Raw genomic sequence first — 19123 nt, 5'->3', positions numbered from 1 at the left:
CAACCCAAATATGTGATTTTTTTTTTTTTTGGAAATAGTTTTTAGCAAGAAAATATAAAGGCAAAGATTCTTGGTGACAAGTGACAGGGCTGCAGCCTCTGAAGTTACACAGGGCCCCACAGAGGGCCCCACACTTGATTTAATGCTCTGCTGTCAACGTCCTTAAATTCTTAGTTTTTGAACAAGGGACCTTGCATGTTTTTATTTCAAAAATATGTAATTTACTTTTTGAGGGTGTAAAATATGCAACACAGTACAAAATTTAAAAGGAACAAAAGGATATATAGTGAAAAATCTCTCCTACCTGTCTTGTAACCATTCAGTTTCCCCAGAAGCCATCACTTTTCCCTTTCCTTCCTTCCTGCCTGTCTTTCTCTCTTGACAGCTTCACTGAGATAGAATTCACACAGCAGAGAATTCACCCATTTCAAGCGAACAGTGGTTTGGAGGCTATCGCATTGTTATCTTTTAAGTTGTGGTAAACTACACATAAAGTAAAATTTTCATTTTAACCATTTAAAGTTAATCACTGGCATTCATTACATTTACAATATTGTGCAATCATCCCCACTGTCTTTCATTACCTTTCATGACCCAAACAGGAACCCCGTGTCCGTTAAACCATAATTCCCCACTCCCTCCAACCCCAGCCCCTGGCAACCTGTATTCTACTTTCTGCTCTGTGAATCTGTCTGTACTGGATGTTCCATACAAATGCAATCATACATTACTTGACCTTTTGTGTCTGCCTTCTTTCACGTAGCATCCTGTTTGTAAAATTCACCCATGTAGCATGTATTAGAACTCCATTCCTTTTTCATGACAGAACAATATTTCATTATTTGTATGTACCACATTTTGTTTATGAGGGACACTTGAGTTGCTTCTATCTTTTGGCTATTGTGAATAGTGCTGTCATGGACATTAGCAGATGGATATCTGTTCAAGTCCCTGCTTTCAGTTCTTTTGGCTATATTCCTAGGAGTGGACTCTCTGGATCTATGGTAATACTATCTATAGCTTTTGGAGAAACTGGGACCTTGCATTTTAATCATGCACTGGGTCCTGCAAATTATCTTAGCTGGTCTTGCTAAAGGATTTTAAAAATTCAGTCTCAACCTATTTGGAAACTTACAGGGCGCAAGTATAAATAAGCAATATTTTTTTGGCTTCAAATGTCAAACATAATTAAGAAAACTCCAGAGAGAAGAACAGTCTATTGTATTTATCCATACTTTTGCCTACCATGTTCCATCCTCTTTTCTGATGGTCCAAGTTTCCTTCTTTTCCCATTTCCTTTCTGTTTAAAAAAAAAATCCTTTCAGCTATTCTTTTAGAATACTTCTGAGGGCAACAAATTATCTTAGTTCTCCTTAATCTGAAAATGTCTTGATTCCCCTTTCATTCTTAAAGGATATTTTTGCTGGATATAAAAATCAGGGTTGACATTTTTTTCCCCGTTTATTTGAAATCTGTCATGTCACTTTCTTCTGATCTTCATGGTTTCTGATGAAGAATCTACTGCCATTCAAATTGTTTTTCTCCTATAGGTAAGATGCCATTTCTCTCTTGCTAATTTCAAGATATTTTTCTTTGTCTTAAGTTTTCAAAAGTTTAATGATGTGTTTATTTAGTTTAATTTTTAAAGTTTATTATTTTGAAAGGGAGAAGGGGACGAGAGAGAGAGAGAATCTCAAGAAGGCTCTGCAAGGTGAAATCATGACTTGAACTGAAATCAAGAGTTGGACACTTAACTGACTGAGACACCCAGTTGCCCCTTTAATTCATTATTTTTAAAGTAATCCCTACTCCCAGTGTGGAGCTCGAACTCAGGACCCCTAGATCAAGGTTTGCACTAGAAGTTTAATTATGATGTGTCAGGGTGTAGATTTTTTTGGGTTCATCCCACTTGAGTTTCACTTAGCTTTTTGAATCTGAAGATTTATGTCTTTTGCCAAATTGGTAAAATTTCAGACATAATCTCTTTTTTAAAATGTTTTTATTTATTTACTTACTTTTTAATTTATTTTTATGTGTGTATGTATGTATGTTTGAGAGAAAGAGCACAAGGGAGGGGAAGAGAGAGAGAGAGAGTGAGTCCTAAGCAGGCTCCACACTGTCAGCACAGAGCCCAATACAGGGTTTGAACCTACGAACCTTGAAATCATGACCTGAGCCAAAATCAAGAGTTGGATACTTAACTGACTGAGCCACCCAAGTGCCCCCAGACATAGTCTCTTTGATTACTTTTTCAGTGCTACTGTTTTCTCCTTTCCCTCTGGGACTCCAAGGACACAAATTTTAGATCTTTTGTTATAGTCCCACAGGTCCCTCAGGCTGTTTTTTTTTCTGTCAATTATTTTTTGAACTGGTTAATTTATATTCTGTTTTCATATTCACTGATTCTTTTCTCTGTCTTTTTCACTGATTTAATTTTGGTTATCGTATTTTTCAGTTCTAAAATTTTCATTTGGTTCTTTGTCACATCTTCTATTTCTTTGCTGAGACTTTCCATCTTTTCATTTGTTTTGAGCATGATCATAATTGTCCATCACAGCATTGTTATGGTGGCTGCTTAAAAATACCTGTCAGATAATTGTAATATCTGTGTCATCTCAGTGTTGAGCATCTGTTGATTAATCTTCTCATTCACAGGGAGATTTTTCTGGCTCTTAGTATGATGAGTGATTTCTGTTGTGTTGTGTACATTTTGTGTACACAACATTTTGTTGTGTATTAATTATATTAGGAAACTCTCAGTCTTAGAATCTTGTTCTAACAGGCCACCTCAGTACAGTCTGGAAAGTGTTGCGTCAAGGTTCCTTTTGGGCCCTTGCTGACAGGGGTGGGGATGAGATGCATAAACATAAATGCGCATCTCTGGGTAGTCTGGATCATAAAATCCTGAATGTTTGGCTAGAGGAAGGTGGGTAGTGCCTAAAAGTTTTCTGTCTAGCTAGGCTATCCCTTTGGCTATGGAGAACAGACTTTTCTCGAGCTCCTTTTAATGGTCCCCATTGTTTTTTGGGTTACAAGCTTTTCCAGTATTCAGTCCAGGATATATGAATATGCCATTCATATATAGGATATATATGTCATTCTTGGGTCCCAAGATGTCATGCTGGCCTGCCTACTTGTCTCCATCTTTCCTAGTCTTCCGTTTGCTTTACAAATGCCCAGATTGTTAGGTGTACTTAGCAGAAGGAATAGGAAGAAGTGCATTGATTCCATCTTGTCCAGAAACAAGTGCAATACAAGCACTTTCCCCAAACTTTTATACTAAGTGCAATGATCTTTTCTTTTTTTTTTAATTTTTTAATCTTTATTTATTTTTGAGAGACAGAGAGACAGAGTGAGAGCAGGGGAGGAACAGAGGGAGAGGGAGACACAGAATCCGAAGCAGGCTCCAGGCTCCGAGCTGTCAGTACAGAGCCCGATGTGGGACTCGAACTCACGAACCCTAAGTTCATGACCTGAGCTGAAGTCGGACGCTCAATGAGTGAGCTCAATGACTGAGCCATCCAGGGGCCCCAAAGTGCAACGATCTTTTATGAGAAGTGGAATTTATTGGAAATGAGAGCCCCATCCTGGAAAATAGAGATAGCCTTGGTTTAAATCCCAACAACAGTGTCTGGATTGTGGGGAAGGCTTTTTATCCATCTCCAGTATATGCTGGGATGATTCTTAGCCTGACAGTCACAGGGATTTGGAACGTTTTACCCTGGACACCTCTAAGGAGTTGGTATTTCTTCTCCTTTGATCTTACTCGGTCTGTGCATTACAAAGAACTGAAATACAGTCCAAAACTCTGACCTGAGCTCTAGAAAACAGTTTTGTCCAAGCTTTCCTGGATTTTATAATCCAGGCTACTCAGAGATGCTTGTTTATGTTTACAGGTTCTCTTGAAAACTCTGTTTATAACAGAAGGTGAGATTCATGGGGAAAATACAACACAAAAGATCACAAAGACAACAAAAACAGCAAAAGTCTGACAGATTCCCCCCCCCTTTTAAAAAGGACGTATAAAAATTGAGAATGGATAACTCAAAACTTTATTAATTAAATGCACAACGTTAAAATATGCTCTAATGATACTGAAGACAAGTGAGGAGAGAGGGAGAGAAAAAAGATAGAGTAGTTGGGAAGGGAAGGAGGAAGTGGTAGGAGAGGGGTGGGGGAGGAGGACCAGGGAGAGGAGCCAAGCCTCCGTGTCTTGGAGAAAAGGAAGTGGAGGGTGGGCTGGAGAAACCCACCTGGTAAGTGTGACCCAAACCTGAAGGGCTGTTCTTCTATTAACCACCACTAACAGATTTTCAGATGCTCTTCTCCTCAAGTCTCAGGTAGCTCTAAGTGGTGCAGTGGTTCTCAACCAGGCGCAATTTTCTCCCCCGGTGGACAATTTGCCGACGTCCGGAGACATTTTTAGTTGTCACAGGTTGGGTGTAGGGCATCTAGTGGGTAGAGTCCAGGGATGGTGCTAGGTATCCTACAATGTGCAGGACAACCCCCTGTCACAGAGAACCACCCAGCACAAAATGTCAGTATCGCCATGATTGAGAAGTCCTGGAATAGCGTGACCTAGAGCAATTAAGATCCGGGCCACGGTAGGCAGTGATCAAAGGAATGAGGTGCGTTAGGTCACCGGGGAGCAGCCCCAATGCCCCTCCCCTCAGGTACATCCTCAGATCCTCCAGGCGTGTAGTGCTGATGTGTGCACGCTTCCATCTGTGTTTCAGGGCACATTCCAGTGCGATCTCTAACTGCTGTTTCACCTTCAGTGGCCATTTCCTGTGTACAAGCTCTTGGGATAAAACCTTAAAAATATGGAATGTCCATACAGGGGAGTTTCGAAACTGCGGAGCCTGTGTGACTCTGATGCAGGGCCATGAAGGTTCTGTGAGCTCCTGCCACTTTGCCAGAGACAGTGAGTAATTAACACATAGAAGGATTTCACACCTGTCAGAGCGCTAGGGCAGATGTCCTCCTGTTCCGTGCACATGGACTTTCCTTAGTATAGAGAGGCAATTTCCCACGATGCCAATGGTGAAAGTGGTTTTATCTTCACTGGGAACAAAAAAGCCAAGAGGCACATTCATAGATACAAGTTTGCAAGTAACAGAGACTCAGCTTAATGTGGCTTAGCCGCCAAAGATATTTATTAACCCCCAAGAGTCCAAGAGTAGGCATGGCTGGGTCCAGACACTCAGACAAGGCTGTCAGGGAGCCAACCCTGGAGAAAGAGAGACCCTTCTCCTCCTTATTCTTCCTCCTCTTCTTCTTCCTCCTTCTCCTTCTCCCTCTCCTCCTCTTCTTCTTTAAAGTTTATTTCTTTATTGAGAGAGAGAGAGAGAGAGAGAGAGAGAGAGAGAGAGAGGGAGAGAGAGAGAACGAGTTTGGGAAGGGGCAGAGAGAGAGAAGAGACTGAAATCTCAAGCAAGCTCCACACTGTCAGCACAGAGCCTGATGCAGGGCAAGATCCCACAAACCCATGAGATCCAGACCTAAGCTGAAACCAAGAGCTGGAGGCTTACCTGACTGAGCCATCCAGGTGCCCCAGAGAGAGATCCTTCTTTTAGATGGTACCAGCACAAGTCCCAGGAAAGTCTCTCATTGGCTCAGCTTGGGACACACACTCATCTCTGAACCAATCATTTCAGCAGGGGCTGAGAAGCTCTGATTGGCTAGGTGAGAGTAACTTGCCCACCCCCACCCCCTTGAGCTACAGGTTCAAGTCAGTACCCCCTGACCAGAGGGACTAAGAGTATGTGAGGGGTGTTCCCCATGGGAAATTGGGGAGTTGTTGCCAAATGAAGGGGCATAGATGCAAACAGGGGTGAGGGCAGGAAGCAGCCTTAGGCCACTAGCCTCAGTGAAGGAAATGACCACTCTTGACACACAGGAGCCAAATGTTTGACCCCTCCATTCTTGGGAGTGGCGCTCATTCTGTGTGTCAGGGGCACCCTGCCAGTACAGAAGCAATCAGGGCCTGGCTTGAGAGATGCTAGAGTGCCTTTGAACAACTCTTCCTCTTCACAAGCAGTGTCTGTGTGAGTCAGACCCCATTAAGAGGTGTCCTACCAGCTTCCGTCCTTGTTTTGGGGGTTCAGACTTACATCATCGCTATTCACACATTCCGTGTTTGTGAATTAGCATATTGGGTAAAATTTCTTTGTAACTCTCAAATCAATACTTGTGGCACTTCTGCGATGCCACGTGGACTATGGACATGCACAGAGCAGTGACAAGTGTGAGTTAGCCTATGCACACATTCCCAGCTGAGGTTGAACAAGGTGACCCTCTGCCTTCTTAGTTCAGCTGTCTTATTGTAAAGTAGTCCATTTAGTGCCCAGGTATTTTGCATTTTGTGGCGTTTTTTTTTTTTTTGGTGTGATTTTGCTGTTTAAAAAGCCCCCAAGCACAACACTGATGTGCTTGCTGTCTGGTGTTCCTAATGCAAGAACGCAGTAATGTGCCTTACAGGGAAAACACATGTATCAGAGAAGCTTCGTTCAGGCATGAGCTGTAGCACTGATGGCCGTGAACTTAACCTTAATGAATAAACAATATGTATCAAATAAAGTGTGTTTAAACAGAAACAGACATAAAACAAGGTTATATATTGATCAGTTAATGAAATGTTGTGACCAGAGGCTCACAGGGACCTAATCCTGCATATTCCCTGGGAGACATTGTTCACTGTTAACTAATTCAGTGTTTGTGAGGACTACAGAATATAATTGCCATGAATAATGAGAATTGGCTGTAACTGGTTGGGAGACATTGAGCCACACCAATAAGGGGTTTGAGCGTCCTTGGAGTGAACCATGGTGGCACTTCACAAATGCTTCCTCCCACTTTGGCCTCCTGAAGGGAGAAGCAGATGGCAGGGGAAGATGACCCCACCCACCCCCTGAAACGTTGTCATTTTTTGCTGTAGCCTCTTTTCTCGTGTCTGGAGGGCTCGACAGGACTGTGGCTATCTGGCATGTGGGAGAAGGCTACCGGAAGCTCTCCTTGAAGGTACCAATGTCAGCATCAGATAGAGGATCATGCCGGGTGCCGGGTGCTGGGAATACAGCCGTGGGTGAGACAGACCAAGCTGTCTCAACTGGAGGTGACACCTCTGTGGAGAACAGACCAGAAACCAACAAACAAATCTTTGACAGTGATGAGTGAAAGAGAGAAACCACAACAGGGTGATGTGATAGAAATAGACCCCAAGGAGTAACCCACAGTGGGAGGGCTTCTTGGAGAAGGTGGCATATGAGCTGAGACCTTGATGACAAAGACAGACTAGGTGGATGAGGATCTTGGGGAAGGGCATTCCAGGCAAATGTGAGAGCAAATGCAAAAACTCAGAGGTGGAAAAGTGTCTAAGGACCACAGACATTACAGAAAGATGAGTCCCATAACGAAGCATACACAAAAAGTAATGGACCCCAAAATGGTGGCATCGGCTGAGTGCTTTTGCCTGTAAGTTAGAGGAGACTCAACTCAAAGTGGCTCTATAGTAAGGGGATGGATTGTCCCACATGGCAAGAATCCAGAGTCAGGTAGTTCCAGGATTGGCTACAGCAGTGCCTCTGTACCCAGTGCCTCCTACCCCAAGATATCTACATCCTCCCTGGTCTTGTGGTCTCGTGGTTTGGCTGTGAATGCTTGCATCCATGATTTTTGGTCCCTCTGTTCCCTGTGGCTCAAATGTGTCCCCTGGATCATCACAACATTCAGGCTCCCAGAGCTGGTCTGTCTTCAGTCCTCTTCTCCAAGGGTTTTGGGGGAGGCAGAGGGAGTTTACATCACAGCAAATAAACACCTTAGAACCAAATGTTGAACATCCCTGTGTTCAAAAGTCCCTTTGTCCCCTTTCCGGTTGCTCTCTTCTTCTTTTCTCTCTATTTTTCCCACCCTTAAGCTCCTGTCCTTTTGTTCTGCACAGGAATTTAATTTCTCTCTTGCTTTCTCTCCTCCTACCATATACCATATACATCATATGCCATATTGCCTCCCCTTCCACTCTTTGTGTACGAGGAAGGCCAAAGAATGATAAAGATGTTGATGCAGAGCCCTGACATCATTCAGGGTCTGAGCTGGCAATGGAACTTATCTCCTCTGAGCTCCATTTTACCTGAGGAAAATAACCCCCTACTTGCCTGAGCCACAGTGGATAGGTTTGAAGCAAACCTCACTTGAAGCAAAAGCCCCCTCACCAACAGGACCTCCAGTAGGAACGGTATTTCCTGGAACGAAGAATGCCAACAAAAACCTGCAAGAGGTGCTCTGGGACCAGCCGGGAATATAGTCGTTTTCCTTCCATCCTGCTAAACTCCAGAGTACTATTTGAACAGCGCACACGGTGCTGTAATGTATGCATGCATCGTCAACCTTTGCACTTTCTGTTCCACCTTAAATGGCATTGGTGACATCAGGGAAACACAGTTAGTTGCTCTTAAATGTATGCATCTCTGGGGTCCCAACTTTGTGTTTTCTGTTTTTGTTGTGTTTCCCAAGGTTTTTCCTCCAGTTCCTTGTTAAAATTCTATTTTTTTTTTTTCTTCTTCAGGGCCATAGTGACTGGGTGACAGATGTTGCCATTAGCAATGACAAGAAACGGGTCCTGTCTTCTTCAAAGGTAAAAATGGGCAGCCTTTGAGTAACTTAAAATTTCTCTCACACTTGTGAGAATTTGTGTCAACAGAAGTGTTATTGCCCAGCGAAATTCCTGGGCCGGCTCTCTGTGAGGGCCGCAACTAGCCAGGCCACCCTCATCCAGGAAGCTGCTGGGAACAGGGAAAGCAGGTCCTCTTGTCCTCCTGTGGGGAGTCGCCAGGTATTTCTGTGTCTGCAACCACCCACCACTGAGCTTTGTTGGAGGAAGGGCCTGCCCAGACCCGTGAGTGACAGAGCCAGCAGGGGGCCTAGGAGGGGAAAGCGTCAGTCAGCTCGTTGTGTTGGTGAGCCCCAGAGACCACCCTGAGGTCCCGGGTGGGTCTTCCCTTTCTGCATCACTATGTCCTGGAGTTCCCATGCCAATGGCACACAAGAGCTAGCCCAGGGCGTCCCAAGGGCTGTCCCTCAGGTGTGAGTACAGGAGAAGTGGGCGTCCCAACTTGCCCCCCACCGATCTTTATTAGAGCCATGTCATTCTCTAGTCTGGGGGTTTCTAGGTCTATGGGACCGTGGGCAAGACTCTGCGAACCGTGAGTAGGCTCCCTTGTTAGAGAGCCAGCCAGCCCAGATGCTGCCAGACCTGTGCCTACGTGTTACTATTTTAACCTGAAAATATGAGAAGTGATTATGGCAACTATATCTCAGTAAAGCTGGAGAAAAGTAAAAGTGCAAACCAAAGTATGAAAAGTGAATGCTTATTTGAAATTATGTCTCATTCTGTGTTTTTCCTTCTCTGTTACGTAAATGCTATTATTGAAACAATAATCATTGGACTACTTAACAGCAGCAATTAGTAGTAATTAATAGTGGGACTAATTAAACAAATCTGTTGAAGAAAAATATAAAAATATTTTATGCTGTTTCTTTCTGTCTTATCATGCAACAGTTTATTTAGACTTTAAAAGAAGTCTTCGGTGCATATTTAAATTTCTGTTTAATGTTTGTTTATTTTTGAGAGAGAGAGAGAGACAGAGCACAAGCGGGGGAGGGACAGAACGAGAGGGAGACACAGAACCTGAAGCAGGCTCCAGGCTCTGAGCTGTCAGCGCAGAGCCTGACGCGGGGCTCGAACTCATGAACTGTGGTGAGATCATGACCTGAGCTGAAGTTGGATGTTTAATGAACTGAGCCACCCGGGTGTCCCTCAATTTTGTAGGCTATATGGTGTATGCTTAAAATACATAAATGTAAGACTTAACTTTTTTCAATGTTTATTTCTTAAAAAAATTTTTTTTAACGTTTATTTATTGTTGAGAGAGAGAGACAGAGTGTGAGTGGGGTAGGGTAGAGAGAGAGGGAGACACAGAACCTGAAGCAGGCTCCAGGCTCTGAGCTGTCAGCACAGAGCCCGAAGTGGGGCTCAAACTCACAAACTGCAAGATCGTGACCTGAGCTGAAGTTGGGCACTTAACTGACTGAGCCACCCAGGTGCCCCTGTTTTTTGGATTTTCATTAAAATCTTCACAGAAATCAAGAAGGTGATTTGAAACTCCAACTTTTGAATCAAAGTATTTAAGAGCTAGGTTTCCAGAATTTGACAAATCGCTTGATATACTGTAGAAAGTATGATGTTGTTGGAATGTGACAGTTCTGCACAGCAGGGGGCCAACACAGCCGTGACCACGCTTTCCCCTTTTGATCTCCTACAGGACATTTAGTTGCGACCGCTGAATCAGGACATGTAACATCACTCAGTGTGTTGGTTTTTTATTGCTGCTATAATAAATCACTATACACTTTACCCCTTACCCAACAAAAATTTAATATCTTACAGTTCTGTGAGACAGAAGTATGACAAGGTCTCTCTGGGTGAAAACCAAGGTGTTCACAGGGCTGTTTTCCTTTCTGGAGGCTCTAGGGAACAATCCATTTCCTTACCCTTTCCAGCTTCTAGAAGCCACCAGCATTCCTTGGCTTGTTCATCTTCTTCCATCTTGAAAGCCAACAAGGTTGTATCTCTCTGTTCCTTTCTTCCATAGTCACATATCCCTCTCACTGTTTTGTACACTTTTAAGGACCTTTGTGACTACGTCCACCCCGCCTGGAGAAACCCACAACAATCTCCCTGTTTATTGTAAAATCAGCTGATTAGCACACTTAATTCCATCTGCAACCTTAATTCCTCTTTGGTATATAACCTAACATATTCATAGGTTCTGGGGCTTAGGATGTGGGGAGGGCATTGGTCTGCTGACCACACTCAGTTTCATAAAAACAATCAAAGGAATGATATGATAATGGATGTTCATTTGAACAGTGTCCCCAAATTAATTCACCAACTATTTTCCAAGGAATACTGGTGTCTTTAAAAAAATTTTTTTATTATTTATTTATTTTAATGTTTATTTATTTCTGAGAGATAGAGTGTGAGCGGGGGAGGGGCAGAGAGAGAGGGAGACACAGAATCCGAAGCAGGCTCCTGGCTCTGAGCTGTCAGCACAGAGCCTGGTGCACAGGTTGAACTCACAAACTGCAAGTTCATGACCTGAGCCGAAGTTGGACGCTTAACTGACTCAGCCACCCCAGGCTCCCCTTTCTGGTCCTTTTTTTTTTTTTTTTTTTTAATTTATTTTTGGGACAGAGAGAGACAGAGCATGAACGGGGGAGGGGCAGAGAGAGAGGGAGACACAGAATCGGAAACAGGCTCCAGGCTCCGAGCCATCAGCCCAGAGCCTGACGCGGGGCTCGAACTCACGGACCGCGAGATCGTGACCTGGCTGAAGTCGGACGCTTAACCGACTGCGCCACCCAGGCGCCCCTTTCAACGTTTTTTTTTTTTTTTTTTTTTTTTTAAATTTCTGGTCCATTTTTAATTGGGTTCTTTGTTTTCTTATTGTTAAGTTTTAAGAGTTCTTTGTAGATTTTTAATAATAGTCCTTTATCAGATATATCTTTTGCAAATATTATCTCTCAGTCTATAGCTTCTCTTTATATTCTCTTGACAGTGTCTTTTGCAGAGCAGAAGAATGTAATTTTAATGAAGTTTAACTTATCAATTATTTCTTTCATGGATATGTCTTTGGTGTTATATCTAAAAGTCATCGCTAAACCCAAGGTCATCTAGATTTTTTTCCTATGTTATTCTCTAGGAGTTTTAGCAATTTGCATTTAGGCCTGTGATCCATTTTGAGTAGAATGTTAGGTCTGTGCCTAGATTTTTTTTTTTTTTTTTTGCACGTGGACACTCAGTTGTTCTAGCAAATTTGTTGAAAAGACTATCATTTTTTCCATTGCATTGCCTCTCCTTTTTTGTTAAGCAGTTGATTACATTTACGTGGGTCTATTTCTGCAGTCTCCATTCGGTTCCAATGGTCTGTCTATTCTCTCACCAATACCGCGGTGTCTTGATAACTGTGGCTTTACAGTAAGACTTGAAGTTGGGTAGTGTCTGTCCTCCCACTTTGTCCCTCTCTTTGTTACTGTATCGGCTACAATACAATCCAAGAGGATCTTTTGCCTCTTCATAAAAACTTTGGCAATCAGTGTGTCAATATCCACAAAATAACTTGCTGGGATTTTTACTGGGATTGCGTTGAATATATGCATCAAATTGGGAAGAACTGACATCTTGGCAATATTGAATTTTCATATTCATGAAGGGTTTCATAGTTTTTCTCACATAGATCTTATACATATTTTGTTAGAAATATACATAAGTATTTCATTTGGTGGGGGGGTGTGGCTAATAATGGTAGTGTGCTTTTAATTCAAGGTTCCAGCTGTTCATTGCTGGTATATAGGAAAGTGGTTGACTTTTGTATATTAACATTGTATCCTGCAACTCTGTTTTGATCACTTATTAATTCCAAGAATTCTTTTGTTGATTCTTTTGGATTTTCTATATAGACCATTATGTCATCTGTGAACAAACACAGGGGTTTTTTTTGTTTTGTTTTGTTTTTGAGAGAGACAGAGCTGGGAAGGGTCAGAGAGAGAGGGAAACACAGACTCCAAAGCGAGCTCCAGGCTCCGAGCTGTCAGCACAGAGCCCGACATGGGGCTTGAACCCACGGACCGTGAGATCATGACCTGAGCCGAAGTCAGATGCCTAACCAACTGAGCCACCCAGGCGCCCCAACAAACACAGTTTTATTTCTTCTTTCCCAATCTGTATACCTTTTATTTCCTTTTATGGTCTCATTGTGTTAGTTCGGACCACTAATCTACTTTTGTTTTACTGTTTATTTATTCTATTATTGTTTCTAATGTTGCTATTATGGACCTTTCATTTAAATATAATCGTACAATACATGGCCTTTTGTGACTGGTTTGTTTCACTTCGCATAACGTTTTCAAGATTTATCCATGTTGTAACATATAGAAGTACGTACTTAATTTCCTTTTACTGTTGAATCATATTCCATTATATGGATATATCACATTTTATTTCATCAGTTGATGGGAATGGTTCTTTTTGCCTTTTGGCTATTGTAAATAATACTGCTATGAGTGTCCGTGATCAAGTTTTTGTTGGAACACTCGTGTTTGATTCTTTTGGGCCTATACCCCAGAGTGGAGCTGCTGGGTCACAATGGTAACTCTGTATGTTTGATCACTTTCACTTCAGGAACTGCCAGACCGCTTTCCAAGTGCTGAATCCTCTTATTTTCCTACCAGCAGTGCAGGAGGATTCCAATTTGTCCACAGCCTCTCCAGTGGGCAGGGTTTTCTTGTTATCTTTTTTAGATTGTGGTCATCCTAATGGTTGTGAAGTGGTATCTTGTAGTTTCAACTTGCATTTCCCTGATAACTAATGATGTTGAGCGTCTTTTCATGTGCCTATTGGCCATTTATAGGTCTTCACTTTTTTGATGTGTGTTTGTCAAAGCACAAATTTTTAATTTTGATCAAGTCCAGTTTTTTTTTTTTTATTTTGTTGCCTCTGCTTTTGGTATCAGATCTAAGAAACCATTGTCTTATCTTCTGTCACTAATATTTACCCCTATGTTTTCTTCTAAGAGTTTCATCGTTTTAGCTCTTGGCACCCTAGCCAAAAGGCCATTGATCATAAATGTGAGGTTTTATACTTAGTGTGTCTATCTTTATGCCCGTGCCACACTACCTTTTTCTGACCCATTGAACCTGAGATATTTTTCTATTTATTTACACCTTCTTTAGTTTCTTTCAACAGTATTTTTGTTTCTGATCTATAAGTTTTGCACTCGCTTTGCTAAAATTATTAGTAAACATTTCCTTCTTTTTGATCTGATTCTAAATGGAATTGTTTATTTAGTTGCATTTTCAGAGTGTTCATTGCAAGTATGTAAAAATACAATAGGTTTTTGCGTATTGATTTTGTATTCGGCAGCCCTACTGAACTTATTTATTAGTTCTAATAGTTTTTTGGTTGATTCTTGAAGGTTTTCTATGTACAAGGTTATGTAACCTTCAAATGGAGATAGTTTTACTTCTTTTCCAATCTGGTTGCCTGACATTTCATTTTCTTTTGCATTGGTGTCTTTTTTGGGATATGAAAAAACTGGTGATTTAGAACCTGCCCACCTCATCCCAGGCTTGTGAGACTTTGTGTCCACATGTACTTCTGCATTTGCTTCCCCATACCCAATAACAAAGTCTTTCCCTCACATCCTGCAGTGTGCTTTCTTCTGGGTATTTACCACCTCACCTCTGCCCCCAATCTAGTTTTATGTGTCTGTCCAGCCATCATTAAACAGAGTCGTTTAGCCTCCTCTTCTGGCGAGGTCTGCGTCACGTTGGCACTGGCCTTGTAATTATTGTCATTCTCGTGATCTGAACTCTTAGAAAACCTGATCGTAATACTCACAATGTGAAAAATTTTTACTAGCAATATCTTGAAACAGAGCACGACAGTTGCGTAGGTAAAATCAAAGGCAGACTGTTAACACAATTACGCTGCATGTAGTTAAGTTGGATACTTAAATCACGTTGCATGGAGTGAATCACGGTAATGGATGACCCATTGCTGGGAACTTAACGTGAACTGCACGTCATGGAAAACTGACAGCAACTATGGAAGATGGATTACCTATGGATGTGTATCCATTTGGCATTAAAAATAGTTTTGCTTTCAGCTCCTATTTTGGGGACCACAGTATGGGTTTTGTCCTTTTCCCTCAAACTTCCACAGCCATTGCTGAAAAGTGAGACTTTTTGCCCCCTGGGATGGGTTTGCTGGGATTGGGGACTTGTGGTCATAGAGGTGGGATGGTCCCAGAGAAACCAGGACAGTTGGTCACCCTACTTCTGCTTCTCTGCAGGGTGGGATTCTTCACCTGGATGTGATGCGCCTTCCTGGGGCCTCCCAGCTGAAGGAGCCCATCTTGTGACTGCTGCTTTGCTGTTTGACTTGTTTTAGGATAGGACCATGAGACTATGGAATATCGAAGAAATTGACCAAATTCCTTTGGTCATAAAGTACAAAAAGGCCCTGGGCTCAAAGGTGAAACAGGTTGGTATTGGGTAATGTTAAGCTCAATAATGAAGGTGTTCGTTAGTCTCCTCCACAAATCAATTTGTTCTTCGAATAAACATTAATTGGGCAACTGGGGATAAAACCATGAGCAAACAGATGGAGATTCTTGCCCTGAGGGAAGTTATGTTCTAAAAGAGGAGACAATGAATAAAGAAGCAAGAAAAATACTGCCGTAGGTCTCATGGCGGTAAGTAAGTTGGAGAGGAGTAGTGTCAGGAAAGGGAATGAGAGGTGCTGGCCGCTTCACGGGGTGGTCAGGAGACACGTCACTGAGGAGGTGACATTTGTTCAAAGACCCGAAAGTGGTGAGGGAGTGAGCCGTGCAGATGTTTAGGGGAAGAACGTCCCAGCAGCGGAAGAGCCAGTGTGGAGACTGCAAGGCAGGAATGAGCCCCGGGTGTTTGAGGAGGGGAATGAGTCAGAGGAGAAATGGCTGGGCACACAGCAGGCCATGGCGTCGGCCTCCTACATGTCAGCGGCAGACCCGTTGGCCAGGCCCCCCAGTGCCCTCCTGTGATAGAGGCCCAGGTGCCTGTTTTTCTCTGGGGCAGGATCGTGATGGTAGGGGGGACACACATGCTTCACCAGGTGCAGCCAGGACCGGCCACAGAGTCTATCCCCCGGGGACTAGAGGCCAGTCCCTGTGGGGGCCTTGCAGTATAGATACTTGGTTGCCACTATGAGAAGCTTGGGAGTCTATGCTGCGTGCCCGGAGTCCTCCTTCCCTCAGAATCCTGGAGCCACCTAGGCTTGTCTCCTCTTAGAAGGCCCAGCTGGGAGCCACCGCTTCTGGAAATGGCTAATATGGGAACAGCACTACGGGGCAAGGAGGTGGGGGGAGGGGACCGACATGGACCTTGTCTTTGTGGCCAGCTGGTCATCATGGCCCGTGTGGCCATGTTGGCCCTTAGGCCCTAGAAGCTAACTGCAGAGCAGTACTTTTCCATGTCCTTCACCTGCCACCAGGGACAGGGCTCCAAGAACTGCCTCCTCTGAGCCCTGTCGTGTTTGGGGTGGGGCCATGGGAAAGTATGCTGTAGACTAAGGTAGGTAAAGGATCAAATTTCTTTCTTGCAAAACAGAGAAAAGAAAGAGACATACTTGAAGCTGTTCCAAAGATGAGCCTTCTGCATTTCCCTTGCTCTAAATCAATATAAGAAACCTCAGGAGTCGGATTTCCCAGAGGGCCTGCCCCGGGTGGGGTGCCATCCTGCAGGAGGCTGGTGCTGTGGTGGGGACCCCTGAGAGACCCCGGCCCGTGGTCTGAGAGCCCGCCCCATGGTGGTGCTCACTTGTTTGCGGGCAGGAGATACGGCGGGTGAGCTGTGCCACCGTGCCACTGCTCTCTGTGCCTTGGCCGGAAACTGGCTCAGACATGGAGGAGGATGCTTAGTACCTTCACCCGGAAAAATGGCTGCTTTGTTTGGAAATCTTGCCTACTTGTTTCTCATGGTTTCGTAAGTTAGGTCCCCAGGGTGTCAGGGCCTTAGGATAGCTCCTCCGCCCCACAGTTGTGCTCCGCAAAGGGCACAGGACGGGGTTAGACACGCACCCCCTGTCCTCTCCACCGTCGAGTGGCTTGTGGCTCCTGTCCCCAGGATTCCCCTAGCCAGGGATGAGCCTGGCGGTCGGTGCCTGCACAGCTTCCTTGGGGGGGGGGGGGGGGGAGAGGGAGAAGCCTGTGTTCATTCTCTCTCAGTGGCCTGCAATTTCCACCCTTGTGGGGTCTGCAGAGACTGCAGAGAGGAGAGGGAGCTCTTGCCTTGGCCCAGCCACAGGTGGCTGGGTCTGGTGGGAGAATTCTAACTGGATGCCTTGGTCCCCTCTGACCAGCACTTCTTCCTTTTGCTCTTTTTAAATGCTCCATGCCAGTGTGAAGTGTGTGACAGGCCTTTCTCCATCTACGAAAGTGACATCTTTTCCGAAACCGTCACCAAATGTGTGTTCTGCCGGATGGATGCAAAAGACTTGTCAGCAGAGGCCTCATCATCATCCGGAGGGGAAGACTGACTGCCAAGGGAGTGCAGCCCGGCCACAGATGACTGATGGCCATTGGGCCTGTTGACTGACTTGAGCACAGGTCACCTGTCATATGGGTTTTGGGGTTCTGCAGGGACCTTTCTCTATGGCCCCTTCCTGGCCGGGTAGGCGTATCAGACAGGGGCAGGGGCATGGCCTCAGCTCCACAGCACTCTTGGTGGCGGAGATCATACACTTTTTTAGTTTTCATGACGAATAAATCTAGATTCCTTTAGAAAACAAGCATGTGTGTGAATTCTAGAGGCATTTTTGCTCCTTCTAGGCTTTATGACCTGGTGTTCCTGGTGTCATTTTTGGAACACATTCTGGACTCTGGTGTTGCCCCGTGAGGCAGCCAGGCTAGCAACTGCAGCTCCTGTGGACGGCTCTGTCAAACGACAGGAAGATGTGCGGGGTCCCCTCTGGGGAGGAGACTGTTGTGTGGCAAGGCACTCTGGGTCGTCCCTGGTTAATACTCCCAGACGGCCATCCACCCAGAACAGAGGAAGGTCTGGTTAGGCAGGTGGGTGGAGGGCATTTCCATCACAGGGTGGGTCATCCTTTCCGCCCCAGACTTTTCCAGAATGCCCAGGCAGATGTAGAGCCCTCCTCCTGCTCCCACAGCATACCGTACTACATAAATCAATTCCTTCAGAAGGTTTCATGGACAAACAGGAAGGGCTCCCTTTCCCATTTGCTATGGCTCGCACGATTCCTGTCAGTCGTTAGCACTGCCCTTGCTTTGTTTAAAAAACTTAATTGTAGGTCTGATTTATTTAGCGTATTTGACTGGCATCCAATGATTCTGCCCATGAGCACCTTAACCTGGTAGTCACTATTTGGGCAGGTTCCGTGCTTGGGCGCTGCCCTCCTCAGTCATAACCCTGGTGACTCTGGTCACCCTGGGGCTGGCTGTTCAGTATGTATCCACTTATCCACATGAATGATGTATGAACATGTCAAAGCTCCACTTCACGCTCTCTTTCAGAGAATTCCTTTTGCTAAGTGGTCTCCCTCCTCCCGCACACAGCGCGCACAGAGGAGTGCTTCCCCTTCTGCGTTGGAGGACGGCTCAGTTGCAGGTACCAACAGTGTCACACCGATGGGCACATAGCTTTGTTTCTCGATTTTTGCTATTACAGATAATACTGGAGTAAATCTTCTTGCGCATATGCACTTGCGGAGTCTAACATTTCTGCGGATGAGGCTCTCCCACGGGTGGGTGAATGAATGGATTGGCTCGAAGGCCCTCTGAAAAGTGTTGGGAAGAGGTGGCTGCGCTGTCCGGGCGAGGAGACCCAAGAAGCTGCAGGCGAGCACCCTGCCAGCTCTGGCAGCACGTGCGGTGTCGGTGCTCCGAGGCCAGCGGCCTGGGTTCCTCGAAGCTCCGGATCCCTCAGGGCGGGCGGCTCAGGCGCCCGCGGTGCCCCCCCCCCCCCCCCCCCCGGGGAAGAGGCAGCCCCACCGAAGGTCTGGTCGCGGCAGGCGGGCAGATGCCGCCCCCGGAGCGGGCAGGGCCGCCCACCCTCAGTGCGTCCGGGGCGCGCCGCAGGCTCCCGGGCCCAGGGCTCCAGCGCGGTGGATGCACGGCGCGCTCACCGCGGGGCCACGGCGAGCTGCGCGCCCAGACCGGACGCCGGGGGCCTGGGCCTCGCGGGACACCGGCGGGGGACTTCCTGCGCCAGGTCTGGAGGGCAGAAAGCCTAACCTTGCGCGGGCACCCCCCCATAGACAGGGCCATCCGGCTCCACGCCGCGGCGCAGACCCCACAGCAACCGGGAAGACCAGCGCTCCCGGGCCTGGGGCAACACTCGCTTCCCACTTTTCCGGCTTCCGTGTCCAACCCCCTCGCCTCAGCCGCTGGTGTGGGCAGGACTATATACCACGCATGCGCCTCTTGCGGACGAAACTTGTGCGCATGCGCACCGCAGAGGGACTAAATGGTGATGGGGAACAGATTCTCGCGGTGTTCGTGCGGGC

General features: G+C 45.4%; 1 protein-coding gene across 5 annotated transcripts in view; it reads left to right on the top strand.

The window, feature by feature from the left end:
• WDR88 (WD repeat domain 88) overlaps positions 1-17405 on the top strand; it is a 45059-nt gene extending 27654 nt beyond the window's left edge. For 2 of the 5 annotated variants that reach the window (XM_042970136.1, XM_042970135.1), the window contains exons 7-11: positions 4737-4924; positions 6938-7020; positions 8564-8632; positions 15008-15100; positions 16997-17404. In XM_042970136.1, coding sequence (XP_042826070.1) covers positions 4737-4924; positions 6938-7020; positions 8564-8632; positions 15008-15100; positions 16997-17134 — 571 coding nt within the window. In that variant the 3' untranslated portion in view covers positions 17135-17404. Of the gene's footprint in view, positions 1-4736; positions 4925-6937; positions 7021-8563; positions 8633-15007; positions 15101-16996 lie in introns of all 5 variants that reach the window. The other 3 variants (XM_042970134.1, XM_007096736.3, XM_042970137.1) reach the window with 3 other exon arrangements.
• The last annotated feature ends 1718 nt before the right edge of the window (positions 17406-19123 follow it).

The sequence above is a fragment of the Panthera tigris genome, chromosome E2 (assembly GCF_018350195.1).
Source record: "Panthera tigris isolate Pti1 chromosome E2, P.tigris_Pti1_mat1.1, whole genome shotgun sequence".
Taxonomy (NCBI): domain Eukaryota; kingdom Metazoa; phylum Chordata; class Mammalia; order Carnivora; family Felidae; genus Panthera; species Panthera tigris.
This window is presented reverse-complemented; position numbering and strand designations above follow the sequence as displayed.